Genomic DNA, 15,405 nt, shown 5'->3' with positions numbered 1-15,405 from the left:
AATCAATTATAATTATTTTCAACATTAAAGTTCTCTTCCTCAAAATTGATCAAGAAGTGAGGTCGAGCCAGTGATTAATATGTACATGTTCGATTCCTTATTTCATCAGAAATTGTTCCAATTAGAAATTGGATCTTATATTTACCCTTTCCCCCTCCCCTTGTTAATATAAATTATGTACTGAAGTACATAAGTACATATGTACTCGCACGTGATTGGCCGGTGCACCCGACCGTGACGTGCATCCAACCGTGAGGAGAGTATATAAACCCCGAATTTTTCTAAGAGCAATCATTCTGACTCTTGCACTACTAGGAGCAACATGGAGTTATTCAGGTCTTTCCTACGTGTAATTGGATTACTGCAACCCCGGAAGGTGGATTTCATTTCTGAACTTCCGCCTGAGGTCTCGCAGCTAATCTTACGCAAGTTAGATCCTGTTTCCTTGTTATCTGCAGCGCAAGTATCGCGAAAGTGGCTCACGGTTTGTAAGTCTGACAGGAAGTTGAGACGCTCAGCTAGACGTCACCTTCGACGGGAGCGCCGTCAAAGGAATGTGGAATTTTTAGGTGAGGAGCCTCTTGAGGTCGCAAGGACTCGGGTATCAAAGAAGTTACCTTCCCGTTACCAGAGTATCCCTTGTGTTCCTCGGTTTGAGGCTGCTGTAGTGATGGGCAGGGTAGACCCTCGCCGGATGCACCCTAAATTGGGGAAGGTGAAACCTTTAGGTGTAAGGTCCTCTAGATGTATTCGGTTGTAGTTTTAATAAATATTTTTTGACTCCCTTTATTAGGCTAGTAGTAGTTTTATTAATTAAGATGTAAATTATTTTGACTTCCTTGGGCCCAGGGATAATATAGTATTTACAATACTGAAATTAGGATAGAATAGAAAAATATTAGATAGTTATAAGTTTCAAATATTACTTCAAAACCTTCTTCAATATTTATCCATGTACATATTAGAATCTTACTCAGCCTTCGTGATGAACTTATGTTCTCATAATACGTAAAGTACTCCCAGAGAGCTTGAATATTTTATAGGGTGACTGCATGTAGCAAAAAGCTTAACTTTTCACATTACAAAAGAAAATTTATCTCCGTACATTATAAAATACAAATTCTTCAGGTATTTTATTTATACTTTAATCTTTCAATAAACTTAACATAATATGATTCTTAAAAAATTGTAACACAATTCATTTTTTTTTAAATAAAACAATTGATGGAATAGGAAAATTAGGGTGGCATTTGTGGGTTGAAAGAAAATAGACCTCAAGATAATCGCATAATTTATATTTGTATATACAGTCACTTTACAACGCGTACTTTTGTTATACAGTATAGCTCACAAATACTTTAGGTCAGCGAACGGCGAAGTGGTCGCAATAAAGACGGTATCAAAGTAAATAAAAAACCTAATTCAGATGATCGTGTCCAGTCGTATGAGTGTTCTTCGCCGAAACCAAACGACACTGAACAATGTGTGTACAAAGAAAAGTTTCGAAAATTCGTTTCATTTCTTGTCGATCAATAAGGATAATCGCTTCTCCCCTTTATCGAATGTTTCGTAGGTTACAGAAGTGAAGGGAAGTCGAAGTTAAACATCGTTCACACGATCGCTATCTATATTGGCAGTAATTATCAGGCATGGATTGGAATTTTCATTTTTTTTCTCTCGCTCCTGTGTGCTCTTATCGACATCGCATCGATTTAAATTGGTGTCCTTTTGAACAACGTAAATTATTGTTATGGTTACACCTTGATTGCGTTTCATTATCTCATACCGTATTCTATAGAATACACTTGACGCATTGCAATTTTACAATGATGTGCGAGCTTTACGATATATACTTAAATAACGAACACACTTGCGATTCATCGATAGTCTTTCACGAATTATTACAAGAAATTAAATATGAAAATTTCAATCAATCATTTCATTTTTTCTCGATGTCCTGAATTTCTAACACAATTTTTTTTTTATCTACAAATAGAAACGCATTTAAAATTTTTATTTTATTTTATTTTATTTTATTTCTAATGCATACTATTTCGTGAAAGCCACTTCGACGAATCGAAGGAAACGTTTTCCTTGTTTCAATGAAACGCTTTTTCACTCCGTCTAATCAGAAACACTGGCCACAAAATTTCGTTTCGATATGTGTAAACGTGATATTCGTTGGAAGAATACAAAGGATCACATTTCAAGAGAAAAAGATATGTGACGATATTGCTCACGATCATTTCAATTCTCGCACGTTAACAACGAGGAATAATTTTTTTATTGTTCGAGAACGAACACGTGTTTCGATCTTCTCAGTCGGATACGACCAGGATATGTTTGTTTCGAAACGTTTTACAATGTTACAGAGAAAAAGCGATTCTTTTATCAAAACTTCGCGTAAGCGTGCCTCCGAAACCAACGAACGTAACGAAGAGAAAGGTTCGTTAAAAAATGTTCGATAACGAAATCGAAGTTTAAGACGTTCACGTGTTTCTCAAATTTATATAAAACTGCTTTTGATAATTTAGCGCAATAATTGATAATTTGAGAAAAACAGCGATAGAGCAGATAGCAAAAGAAATGAATTTTGATGTATTAAAAATTACTCTCCTTAAGGAGCAAGTAAAGTAATAAAACTAATTACCGTGTAATCTAATATTATAATATTTCCTCTATCGTAGTTTTGATTAAATTACAATTTTTCACTGAATTATTAAACTGCTAAAAATATTATTTTTGCAGCAAACTACGATCATATTCACTGTTCTACTAATAGTGCAATTTGCATATTTATTTGTATTCCAATTTAATTTGAATAGAAACACGCGAACACTTTGGACGTCGAACATTTCCAGACAGAAATGATCGTATATACACGTCGAATTTGATACGTATAAAAAACTGATACACGTTAAAGATATGTGTCGTGTTCGCTCTTAGACTCTACAATTACGTACGCAAATATAGTGCACTCAAAAACGATCTTAGAATTACCAGCTTCCCGCATTCTCGTCGCTTACTTGCTAACAATTGTTCGTTCTTCTTCCCATTTTCTTTTTTTTTTCTTTTTACAAATAAAACGTTTATTCGTAGGTTGTCGAGCGACGCTGGAAACGTTCGACGAAACAAGTCGAGAATAAATCTTCGATAGCGTCTTCGCAATAGATCGACAGTCGGTTTCAATAATCAATCAACTTAGGCTTCTGGTTTTAGACGCTCAGTTCGATTATTAATAATTGGGGGAAAGGGGAGGGAAGAACACGTCGACGTAGACATCTTCGTTCTCACGAACGTTGGGCAGAAATGAAATCGTCGAAAGAGGCTGATTCGATGAATCATTTTACGATTAATTAGGTCGTCCTGGTGATTCTTTAGGTCCGGTTTACGTAGCCGCACGTTACACATTAAAACGATAATAATTCGTGGAATTAGCGCGTGGTAATTATATTTACAAGTAGTATAACCATCTTCGTATATTTCTCTCAGGCATACGTTACTTTTCATTCAGACACTTCTCGCTGATCATTCGATTACATACAAGCGGTACATAATTATGTAATGATCATTATTCTTTGTTACGTGGAATGGTCGAATCGCTTCTCGAATATTTTTTTATAATAAAATATTCGAAGTGTCCCTTTCAAGTCATTCACCCCACAAAATAATTACATTGTCCAACAAACATCAATTTTTTTTTATTTTAGTGTTCTAATATTTACTATATCATTTATGTACTAATTACAAATTTGCAGATCGCCTATTTCCATCACATTTATTTGAGAAATTTTTATTTTCAAACAAATTTATCTTTTTCTCAACCACGTGATCAAAAAATATAAATTTCTATTCTAAATAAAATTTCTCGGAAGCTAAAGATGATAGACGATAACGATTTGCAGATTGGCAAGCAGAGCATGAAACTCTATAAGCAACACAGACTGTTGGACAATGTTATCGTGTCAGGGAAACGATTCGTCGTTGTTCTCCGCCTTTTAATGCATGCACGCCTCTGTTCCCTTCCAATTTGAATCCATTTACATTCTGAATCGATCGCAGTGGAACCCTGTATGTATATATCAAGAAGAAACGTCGTCGTTACGCTTGTAAATGGTGCTTTACATTTTATGCTGAAGCTATTCACGCGATAAATGTGTCACGGATTGTCGAAGGGAAATGGAGTATCCTCGAGGCGAGCTCGATGCATTTCTCTGTACCGTCTCGAAATGTAACAGGATATGATCGTTGACCAACGATACGCGTTATCGCGGCTTCTACATAGAATTTAATTCGCACTGTTGTCCATTACATGGAATGTAATTTGCATAATATCATGTATACATATCGTTTGCGCGTTTTCGTAAAAAGCCTTGCTTGTCTATAGAAACAACGTTGTACGGTGTGATCCTGTTCAAATATAGTCTGGTATGTTTTCAGTGTACGTGTGTGTCTGTTAGTGTACATAATTTTTTTTTTTTTAATTCATTTTCATCATCTTTGTTTGTCCTCTACTGGCATAAATCAACAAGTCCTTTAAAATACATTCCTCTATTCGGATAAATCCACGATCATTAAATCTCTCTACCGAAACACTCAAACATAACACCGATGATTTATCGTTTCGTCGTTTCATTTTATAATTTTTTTTTTCTCATATTGTTTCATATCTCTTTAAACTATTCAACACCTTCGACTCGTCCTTGTTTACCGTCCCTCTTAATCAGTCTTGGGCATCGTTAAACATTTATAGCTGTGCTCCGATATATTATATAACTTACCGATTAACGTCTAACGATTATCCATTAATATCGCCTCTGGCCCTCTCCCCTGCCCCCTCTCCTCTTCGACATTGATTAACTTATCAAATAGAAGTCTTAACATCTTTTTATCCCCCCCTTGGTTTTATATACGTACACGCGTTTAATCATTAATCTCGTCACCTTAAAAATATATTATTGTCCTTAGATGAGAACGTACCGCGTTTCGCGCGACGATTCGCGCATTCGTCTCCTCTTCGTCTCCTTCCTATGCTATTTCGAAACGAAAATAAATATACGAGTTAGCTTGCTACGTTTTATTGAATCCGAGGTTTTTATCCCTTTTTTTTTTCATGGCACGATCATCGTTATCTTCTTCAACGGATTACTCTCGCACAACTTTGGCAGGAATCGCGTGTCTCGATACGGATCAGAGTTCAGCTCTAATTCCGTTTCCTGTCACGTTTCACGGTATCCGCGAATCCGTCTCGTTCCCGACGAACACCAAAGATTCCATGCTCGTCCGTTGTCATGGATTTTTCGGCTGGTGCTAACTCATCGAGGACGAAAGCGTCGTCCGGTCGACGAGGTTGGCCAGAGGCGACGTCACGTTGACAATCGTCGTTCCCTGGATTCGTTATCATACATCGTTGTCGTGACAGTACTCTATTTTCCGCCTGGCCAACTGAAGGCGACGTTTGTCCACCACGAATTCAGACACACATCCTTTGATGCCACGGTGACCCGGTTTCCCGCCGACGAACAGTTTGCCGTTTGTTGTTAAAAGGGTTGTCTCCGTCGATATCTTCACAGGGGCAAAATCGTCGATTTGTATCGTCAATGCCCTTCGTCTTCTCGAGGCTTTGATGTGGTGGAAGAAACCATCGTCCACTCGTTCCTGAAATATAGACAGGATAGACAGGATGTTCTCATTCTTTGAATTTTGATTTTAATACACCTACGTGTATTTCATTCTTATCAATTATTTGAGCTGTTCATGATCACGTCGTGCATTGTTAAGCATTGATCAGTTCATTTGGAACGTGGATGAGAATGATATAAATAAATAATGAATTCAAATCACATATTAATATAAATATATCATCAGCGGTTAATTAAAGCCAGTTAATTTCTGATGAAACAATAAACGGTTCCAATTACAAGAAATTTAGCATATTGAAAGCCACAGTGAAAATGGATATTTAAAGCATTGGAGTACCGTGTTATTTTATATTATTTTATAAAATACACACCCTGCTTCTCAAAGACGTCTGTTCGTTCCTGCTTTTATACGTAAGAACCACTTGACCACCGTGCAATGACAATAGAAGATGTTCGATCTTCCCTCTTCCAATCCAAGCAATAAGACCTTCTGAATGCGTCGTTCTTAATCTCAGTTCAAACTTGTTGGATTGTTGTCCCTTGCGCCTAAAATACAATCTTTTGTAATCCTCGTTTATTATCTTAATTTTTCGACACTGATCTACGGTGCCATATAACGTGACACGACACAGGCAAGCAAGCAGTACACTACGATGAAAGAATTATTCATTCTTCTTATTTTTGACCCTTCAAATCTGCATTTCTAAACATGTTCTTGGCATTAAATCCAAAAATGCCAACGAGGAATATTTGCCAAAATATGATGTTAGATTTTTCTGATCAGATTCAAAGGGTTTGAATAACAGGATTTAAAATAGGATAGCAAACACAGCGACATGTGATCACAGGGAACAAGGCCTTTCCCTCAAACGAGTACACCACAGCCAGTTTTCCTAGAAACTTACTCCGTGTAATCGTAACTGTCGTACTCGTAGTCGACATCATCCTCCAAGTCGTAGTCGGAGTAGGACTCCTCATAGTACTCGCCGAGGGTAGTGTTAGTCGAGTTAGTACTAGTCGGTGTTACACAATCAGAAAAGGTTAGTGATACTTTGATAAGAAGGAACTAATTAAATTCTACCGTTACTAACGTGTTATCGAACAGCCTAAACTTGATGCTCCTAATTCGGAATAACCTCGAGAGGTGTGATGCAGTGACTTTTATAGGAGTGTACGATATAATATTCTTTCGAACGAGTCAAAATATATTGAATTATCGATCAATCGTTTACCTTCTTCCGTTACGATGTCTGAATTGCAAGAAATTGTCGCCTTTGAAACGGACTGGCCTCTCTGAGAGCTCGGTAGATACATCGTATCCCATGACTAAAAAAATTTAATACATTTGAAGATTCCATTTTTATTGACTTTGGATAATAGCTAATAAACTTACAAAATTCGCAATGAAGCCCATTGTAACCACTGGCACACTTGCAGAGGTAACTGTTTAGTAAAGGTAGGCAAACTCCACCATTGTGACAGGGATTCTCATTGCTAGGACATGGTAGACCATCATAGATCTCTGTGTTGTGTTGAGTAACATTGACGGCTAGGTTTTGATACGTTTTTCCATTCACCATCAGTCTTTGTACTGCTCCTACTAATCCAGTCCAGGCTCCGGCAAGTCGATGGACTTCCCTCCAATGTCTGCAATTATCAAAATATTAATTTTCTATCTCTCAAAATTTCTCTGGATTTCTTGTATTTCGAATATTCCATGTACGTTTATTGCCGAAGAATTAATCAATGGCGAAATTAAACTTACTTAACACCCCCGACGTAGAGAGGCATTTCTAAATTCAGCTCTGTCAAAGGATTTCCGGATAGCCCTCTGGCAACCGTTCCATCATCTAATTGAAGGACACCTTCTCTACCCAGCCTGCTGATTCTAACGCAGTGCCACGTATCGAGCGTGACAGGATCCGGTGAACTGATATTGGCGATACCACTTCCGAGATTGAATCGAAACTCCAGCTTGCCGTGGACTAAATTCAGGCTAATGAAATCACCACGTCCGTTATTCAATTGGCCATTGTAAAGTAACAATCCATCGCTGGCGTGCGTAAGGAACCAAAGCTCTATAGAGAACGCTTTAGCGACACCCTCGAGGCAGGGTAGTTCGAGGAAACCGTCCCCGGACATTTGAGGTATTAACAGCTCCGTCAATTCGGCGTCCACTGTAATTGATGGAAGGTAAATTTAGGGGTGAATGAAAAGGGATTCGTGCGAATTCTGTCAAATTAATTACACAGTACTTTGCTCTATCAGAGGAGGATAATGATGATCAGAGGATTTATAATCAGAATACTTTCAATTACTTACAAATTTCACAATGTTCGCCAGTTCTACCGGGTGGACATTTGCAAACGTAACCCCCTTGAGGAAGAATATCGCAAGTAGCCCCATGTTGGCAAGGTTCACCTAAACATGGATCCAATGATTCTTCGCAATTTCTGCCAGTGAATTGAGGCGGACAAATGCACCTATAATCAGGTGGCTCATACTTTTCCACCGCATAATTTCCGTGTTCGTAACTATTCTCATAATCGACATCGTAATCGTAGTCGCATTTAGGAGCTGCGCAACGTTTCTTCGCGTTCTTCTTCGATCTTCGTTGATCGATCGACGTGCAATGCGATCCCTTGCATCGTACAATGTTCACTCCATTCTTATTCTTCCCTTTTCCTCGTTTCTCAATTCTTCTGCATTCACGGTCATTGCAAAGATCCTCCTCGAAAATTGGCTGACAAGTTGCACCGTTTTGACAGGGCAGATTCGCGCACGCGTTTTCCCCGCACTCTTTCACTCGATACGTTTCTAGGATGTCCTTGTCGTGACCCACGTGGAGATCGACGAAGTTTCTATTGATTTTTAGCTTCCTTATGCAGCCGAGGAAACCGTGGTTGGTGCCGATGTTGTCGTAAACTCTGTATCAAAGATTATACGTTGAAAGATTTCTTTCTACACCATGCATTCAGGAAAATATGAAAAATGGTTAAAAGAAAATATAGAAATGGATGTCTAAATAGCAAGGGTTAGGTAAAAGATACATACTTGGAAGAATTTGTGGGCATATTCCCGATGAACGTGTCCTGATTCAGATCCAACGACTTCAGCATCCCTTGACTTTGCCCGGCAACATCCTCCCCATCGTTGAAGATTAGAACACCATCCTTATGGTACCTCTTCGCTGCCACACGATGGAACGTTTTCATGGTAACCCTCTCGGGTGAGATCAATATCACCGGGCCATTTCCCAAATTGTATCGAAATTGAACGTGCCTGCGGAAAAAATTAACTTCGGAACAAAAGTAGATACCCTTACCGTAATTTTCTCTATTACATATTTTCACAAAGCAAAATCGATAACTGTTGTTAGATAAAAAAAATATATTTAATACCCCGTTTCTACAGTCCATAAACGTTGAAAATATAAGGGATAAAACAGCGAGGAAACACTAAATGCTAAACTGTATAGCAGGATTTAGCCACGAATGGCCTTGAGCGTCCAATTCAACGGGGGCATAGAATAGATAACGTATCAGGGCTCGGAGCCACGTTAATTCCGTGTCTTTGGCACTAATTTATAGGATAACAACCACCTACCCGTCGACGATAGCCAACGAGACGAAATCCCCGGTGCCGTCGCTCTTCTGTTGGTTGTACAGTATAATCCCATTGTCGGCGTACGTCTTGAACTCGACCTCGACGCTAAACTTGTGGTAAGCTTTCAACCTGTTCATTCTGACGTAGCTCTTGCCGTCGAACGACGGCACTTCGTAATCCCTTTTGTTGATCTCCTCGTCGCATAATAGGCCGGTGTAATTTGGACGACAGATGCAAACGAACGTTGCACTGGGCAGATCGATGCACGTTGACGTCGCGTGACACGGATACGACAGACAGGCACGAAATTCCTCGGTCGGCGTTACAGGCACGTAATTAGCTGGAAAAAGGGTCAGTTAGATTCTTCTGTGAGCTATCAAACGGTGCCGAAAATTTCAATCAAACGGAAGCTACGTTATTTTAAATTACTTTGAAGGAGACTTTGTTCTTACAGGGCGGGTTCTTAGAAAATTTGTCTATTTTTCATTTTTTTACCTGAAATGACCATATGCTTTCAATTTTTTATAATTATGTTAAATTACTTACCAAAACACTCCTGCCTGTCGCTGGTTTCCGCGTACCCCTCCGAACAGATGCATCCTCCATTCGAACATTCACTGTTGGGAATAGTGCAATCTTTGTCGTCGGTGCATAGATCACCCAACAACGCGGTAACCACCCGAATTGTTGCAGGGGTTGGTCGATACGCTGCCGCCACTCCTGAAAAATGAAATAGCTCAATCGATGTCCCCCTACTTTTCCATTTCTTGGGAGAGAAATGGTATCCGAACGAACGTCATTCGGAACCGTATCTATCCGATTATCGACGTCGAATCGATTCAGAATTAACCGCAAAGCGGATTTCGAATCGACGATTCGGAGCGACGTGTACACGCTTACGCTTATACGCACATCGAGAGTTCCTTCTATTTAATGTGAACTATTTGAAACTATTAATCACGTCACATTGCGAATGTTATAGCGAAGGAAATTACGAAGCGCCATTTATGGAAGCTGACATTTATAACGAATTGAATTGCAAAGGAATTATGCAATTATCGGAATTGTTAAAAAATTTAACATGGGTTGGAAAAATTAACCGCATGATTCATAGAGATAAAAAAAATATGAATTAGCAATTGCTTCTAAGCGTATGAATGTATAAAATGAGAATGGATTCTAAGTTTACCATGCTTCAAATTATCCCGGTCGATCGTGATGGTTTCTTGATGGGCTCGATGGGTGTAATAATAACGTGGATCCGGTTCCGGTACCAATAGATGTCTGGTCGATTTGGACAATGGTGAAATGGCGGCTGCTGGTTGGGTATATTGCACCGCTGTATACCTTTTCACGGGGAAATCCGTATTCACCATGGGGTCGTCTGAAAATTTTACGAAGTTCCAAGATTTCTATCGTTGTTCCATTCAAAACGCAACAAAAAATTGTAGTTTTTTAAATAGTTAGGAAGGGAAACGCGTTTTCGACGAGCAACGAATTATATCAGATCATTCATAATCGCGTAATTAGTTTTACGAAGGCATAGAATCGATATTGAACCAATAACAAATTCAGAAGTTTTCGCACCTGTGGTTGCAATTAATTTATCCAATCGTTGTAACGCGATTTAAACGACTTGTTGAAACCTTCGGACCTTTAAACGTTCCAACTAATTTCATCGGGGCGCTGACACAGGGAATCGATGCTGATCGAAACAAAAGCGAGGGTATAGAATGGAAATGCGTCGCAGTTTTCTCTAAATAATGAGAATCTGAAAGCTAATTCTATCGAAGCCGACAACGCGGAGCTGGTAACAGCAGTTGGAAGCGGCTTGATGGGATTTTAATTACTTTCCAATTGCAGCGTTGCTTCCTATTATTTTACGTCCACGACTTCTGCTGCATGCTATCTTTTTCCTTCCTTTTTTCCCCTCTGCCGTGTGTCCCCTTTTCTCTACCCTATCCCTAACCACCCCTATGTACCGTCATATTCCCGTATTTCTCTCGAAATAATCGACCCTTTATCGACTGCGAGACAAAACCGACGGAGAAACTCATTTTCTCTCGCTACCTGTCCCCATTGAAAATATTTTCCGCGTCGAGAATCGATGTCGAGTGGCGAAGAGCGAGGGGGATCGATTTAGTCAATTTAAGTGTTCGCCGATTGGCGGAGAACAGAATCTGACGGGAAATACGAGTTGACATTTACGAACCGAGTGAATTTCTTTGCTTCGACGATTGGCCTTTTCATCTGGGACGAATTTCCTTTTTTTTTTTGCTCATCGACGTTACCGTTTGGCTGTTCCATTATTTCATCCCCTTTCTATTTATATTACGAAGAGAATCGAACAAGGACGAGAGATTAGCCCCGTATTTATCCGCTGAGAGCGTGGAATTTAGAATGAAGTCGAGAACCAATGACGACGTACTACAGTTACCATCTACTTTAACATTTATTTACGTTTCCGAATGCTTGGAATTATCGATGAGATTTAGCGAAAAATCAATTTTCCGCTCTAAAATTAAAAAACTACCATCCATCAATGCGAACGTTCTCTGTTATTTTTAAAAACTCCTTACATTTGAGAGTAAAAATTCTGGTTATCGCTACATCTGCTAGATTTATATTAAAAAAAAATTAGTTAAATTACAAAAGTACGCTATCTCCTTTCGCTTTGTAGTATCTTGTGCTCTGAAATATCTTCAAAGTGAAGCATTTCATACTTTCACACTTCCGTCAAAGGTATCCTTTGATTCGACGAGAAATTTGAAGGAAACTTGAAAGAAACTACGATGTGCAGTATTTACAGGCTTTGATGTGGCATCGGGCACACGGTTCCGCGTTCATTCAGCCGCAGAATCCTCGTTCTTGCGCGTTGCGAAGTGGAGGAAACGCGATGAAAAAGGAGCTGCCGGTTGCTGTATAAAGGGTACTACTCTTCGAGGAGACAGTGGGCGGAGGTAGAAAGAGGGTGGTTCGCGTGCTCCAAAGTAATCTGATTTATGTTTGACTCGAAAGGACGAGCTCCGAGGAGGAAGAACTTTTTAAGAGATTGACTTCCAGCGACCAAGAGAGAGGACCAGACGACGTGGATCGAGGGCGAGGCCCGATGCTTCGAGAGGACTGAGCAATCGAAAATAAGGGGTGAGAGGTTACGGAAGCAGGAGAAGACTTTAATAGATTCGAACGTTTCGCTTCGCGAACTTTCTACGTTGGCTGTGGGATACTTTGAGACGACAGCTGCGTACTCTCTTGTTTCCTTTTCTTCCGAATCTATTTACTGCATAAATTTTATTGCTACATCGCGTTAATCGTATGGGAATTTTAAAGTCAATTCTGTCTTCATTTTATTTCTATAATGTATATTTTTAACTTTGTTAAAAATTATTTCAAAGACAGAGGTAGAATTCTTTAGTCGACGATGCTAGAATTGATTGGAAAGAGAAGGGGGAAGAAGAATCTCTTTTCAGTTTCGTCGTTCAATAAATTTATCAGGGTTCTCGATTCGTTGAACACGGGACCGGCCGAATCTTCAGGGAGGGTTGAATTTATGGCGGACAACGATATCAAAAAGCAGTCGGGCTGACTGTTCGTTCCGAGTTCGACGGTTTTAGCTTCGACGGGGCTAATTTATTTTGACGGAGGACCCTGCTTAACAGCCGAGACGAGAGACGTTTCGTTACCATTTCTTAAGGTTCCAATGTTAAGTCCCTGCTGGGCATATCTCACAGGGACCACTTAGGACGAGAGACTTGGCTAGAAGTTGACGGTGATTTAGTTAAATCCACCTTTGCCGCTTAGTTTCGCGAGTTAACGTCACCAACTTTCCCGGAATTTACCTACGAGTGAGATAGTACACTCCTGGGATAAAGGAAATTCCATGAATCCGACTGGATCTTTAGTACGCTTCGATTCTCTCACTTTTGACAAATTCTGATTAAATGGGCAAACAGGCTGCACTTTCAATTTTACTCCCTATATTTTAAAGATCAATCACTTCAGCTAGGTTATAATGAAACTTTGCTTTCTTTCTTGTTACATGGTTCATCGATGTTCAAGAATTTTACCTTTAAATGAAGTATGTCTGATTAATTAAATGGGACGTTAATGAAGAAAGCAAGCAAAGTAGCGATCAAGCTTATCAGGTGTTAGGGGGTTATGAACATATATGTATACATCTCAGTAGAAACTTGATATAAGTTTATTATCACGTAGTGGATACAAAGGAACAGGTTAGATATTAGTCCTAGTTTCGATCAAGCTCTCTGCACGATCGTTTCGACATCGTCTAAACGACGATATTATTTAATAATTTATTAATCTCGTATCTTCCTAACGAATCCTTTACAAGTTACACAGACATCCGGCTCCTTCACTGTCTAAAATAGTTCCTAACTACAAGAGAATTATACTAGAATTCATATCTTACGAACCCTCGAAATCGTTACGACTATGCTTCGACAATTCAGATCCTCTTTTCAATTATTTAATTAATTGTATTCGCTGCTCGTCACCTAATAAACCTACTGATCACTTGATCCTTAACGAGTACAAATTAAACTGATTCCAGATGAATTAGTTAAATTTGAAAGTTATTCGCTAGATTGATAATTAAAACGCAGACGGAATTTTAATTGGACGCCCGTGCGTTTCGCACAGGTTCCAATCCTGTCCAGGAGCCGTTCCAGGGTTAAAAGTGTTCCCGATGGTTAATGGGTTTAGTAATGCAGAATATAAGGCGGCCTGTACGGCGTACGCTCAGTGAACCCACCTCTGCAGTGGCCAAAAGCTTGAGTGACCACGTCTGCCTGGTGGCGACAAGCGTACAGCCTTAGCTCGCACTCGTTGTCGTATGTCTGTCCATCGCTACCACATACCGGTACCGATGGTATATCCGATGGACAGGACGATGGACAGACGCAATGTGGACCACCGATCTCTGAACACTGCCCACCGGAATAACATTCCAGTTCGTTGCAGGACGTTGGTATCGGTGGTATCGTGTCCGCTGTAAAAAAAAACCAAATTGAACTCGTTAACACTTGTTGCAGAATATATTAAAACTTCAATTAATAAGGATAGGAATAATTAATTTTCAAATTTCTAAATTTTAAGCTTTCTATTTTTCTTTTGCTTTCTTTCAATTATTTGATTGTATCTAATTTGCCTTCTAGGGATTATTAGTAGAGTACGAAAATTTGTTAAACAAAAGAAGATGAATTAAAATATTAAAAGATAGTAAAATGTCTTTGATAAGACAGTACGTTAAATTAGTGTTATTAGAGGAATTGTTGGTCAGTCTGATCTTATCCCGCATGATACCTGAATAGCAACCAGTAGGTGTTAGTATCTTGTTGTGGTCGGTACAAATAGTACACTTTTGACCCTGGATGTCCGGTTTGCAAACACAACGACCTGTCATTTGCTCGCAGTCCTCTCTGACAGAGCCAAAAAGCGAACACCCGCACGCTGAAACAAATAGGTTCCCTTTGTGTGCCAATTTATCAAACTAAACCATGTTAGTGTTGAACGTGTATACAGTGGTAGGTTAATAGACAGCCGATCACCCTTTAGTTCATTTCTATGCAAAATATATAACATTTCTGAAATGTTCTTACGTATGCATCCCTGATGACCTTCGCTTATCTTAGGAAGACCCCAGTAACCAGGCATGCATCTGTCGCATCTAAGTCCACCTACGCCTGGTTTGCATTCGCATTGTCCGGTTTCTGGATTGCAGGTGTCAGAGACACTACCTAGCCTGTTGCAATTGCACAGGCTAGGACATCCTGCACCATTGGGTCCTCGTGCAGCTGTTTTGCCATCCGGGCAACAACCGTGCCAGGAATCTATACACTTCACTACCTGGGTACCTTGAGCTAAAGAATTAATAATCAGTTTTATATTCCATATTTTCAATTTCTGAGACAAATATTTATCGATGGAATGAATGATCTTCGAAATTGATATTAGAAAATGATCAAACCTTTCCTACAGCAACGTGCTATTTTAGTAGTTTGATGACAGTAACTGTTACTGGGACAGTCTCTTCGTTCTGGTCCATTACCGCAATCGTATTCTTTTCCATCTGCATCCACCAATGGTGGATCTCCATTACAGGGTTTTACTTCCATACCTGTATAGAACAATTGCTTAT

The 15,405-nt window shown here is 39.4% G+C and overlaps 2 protein-coding genes across 5 annotated transcripts in view; one reads left to right on the top strand and one right to left on the bottom strand.

Annotated features, from left to right (window-relative positions):
- The window catches only part of LOC114872021 (caspase-1-like), a 181,832-nt gene that overhangs the window by 122,523 nt on the left and 43,904 nt on the right, over positions 1-15,405 (top strand). The gene's annotated exons all lie outside the window — the stretch shown is intronic.
- LOC114872016 (agrin-like) overlaps positions 1,303-15,405 on the bottom strand; it is a 349,276-nt gene continuing 335,173 nt past the window's right edge. For all 4 annotated transcript variants that reach the window (XM_046288795.1, XM_046288799.1, XM_029178733.2 and 1 more), the window contains 15 exons: positions 15,235-15,384; positions 14,867-15,127; positions 14,571-14,717; positions 14,020-14,256; positions 10,438-10,632; positions 9,795-9,968; positions 9,249-9,588; positions 8,697-8,924; positions 7,965-8,569; positions 7,408-7,819; positions 7,036-7,289; positions 6,875-6,968; positions 6,548-6,655; positions 6,014-6,188; positions 1,303-5,658 (listed from right to left, as the gene is read on the bottom strand). In XM_046288795.1, the coding sequence (XP_046144751.1) occupies positions 5,401-5,658; positions 6,014-6,188; positions 6,548-6,655; positions 6,875-6,968; positions 7,036-7,289; positions 7,408-7,819; positions 7,965-8,569; positions 8,697-8,924; positions 9,249-9,588; positions 9,795-9,968; positions 10,438-10,632; positions 14,020-14,256; positions 14,571-14,717; positions 14,867-15,127; positions 15,235-15,384 (3,638 nt within the window). In that variant the 3' untranslated portion in view covers positions 1,303-5,400. The remainder of the gene's footprint in view (positions 5,659-6,013; positions 6,189-6,547; positions 6,656-6,874; positions 6,969-7,035; positions 7,290-7,407; positions 7,820-7,964; positions 8,570-8,696; positions 8,925-9,248; positions 9,589-9,794; positions 9,969-10,437; positions 10,633-14,019; positions 14,257-14,570; positions 14,718-14,866; positions 15,128-15,234; positions 15,385-15,405) is intronic.

This window comes from Osmia bicornis, chromosome 2 (assembly GCF_907164935.1).
Source record: "Osmia bicornis bicornis chromosome 2, iOsmBic2.1, whole genome shotgun sequence".
In the NCBI taxonomy this organism is placed as follows: domain Eukaryota; kingdom Metazoa; phylum Arthropoda; class Insecta; order Hymenoptera; family Megachilidae; genus Osmia; species Osmia bicornis.
This window is presented reverse-complemented; position numbering and strand designations above follow the sequence as displayed.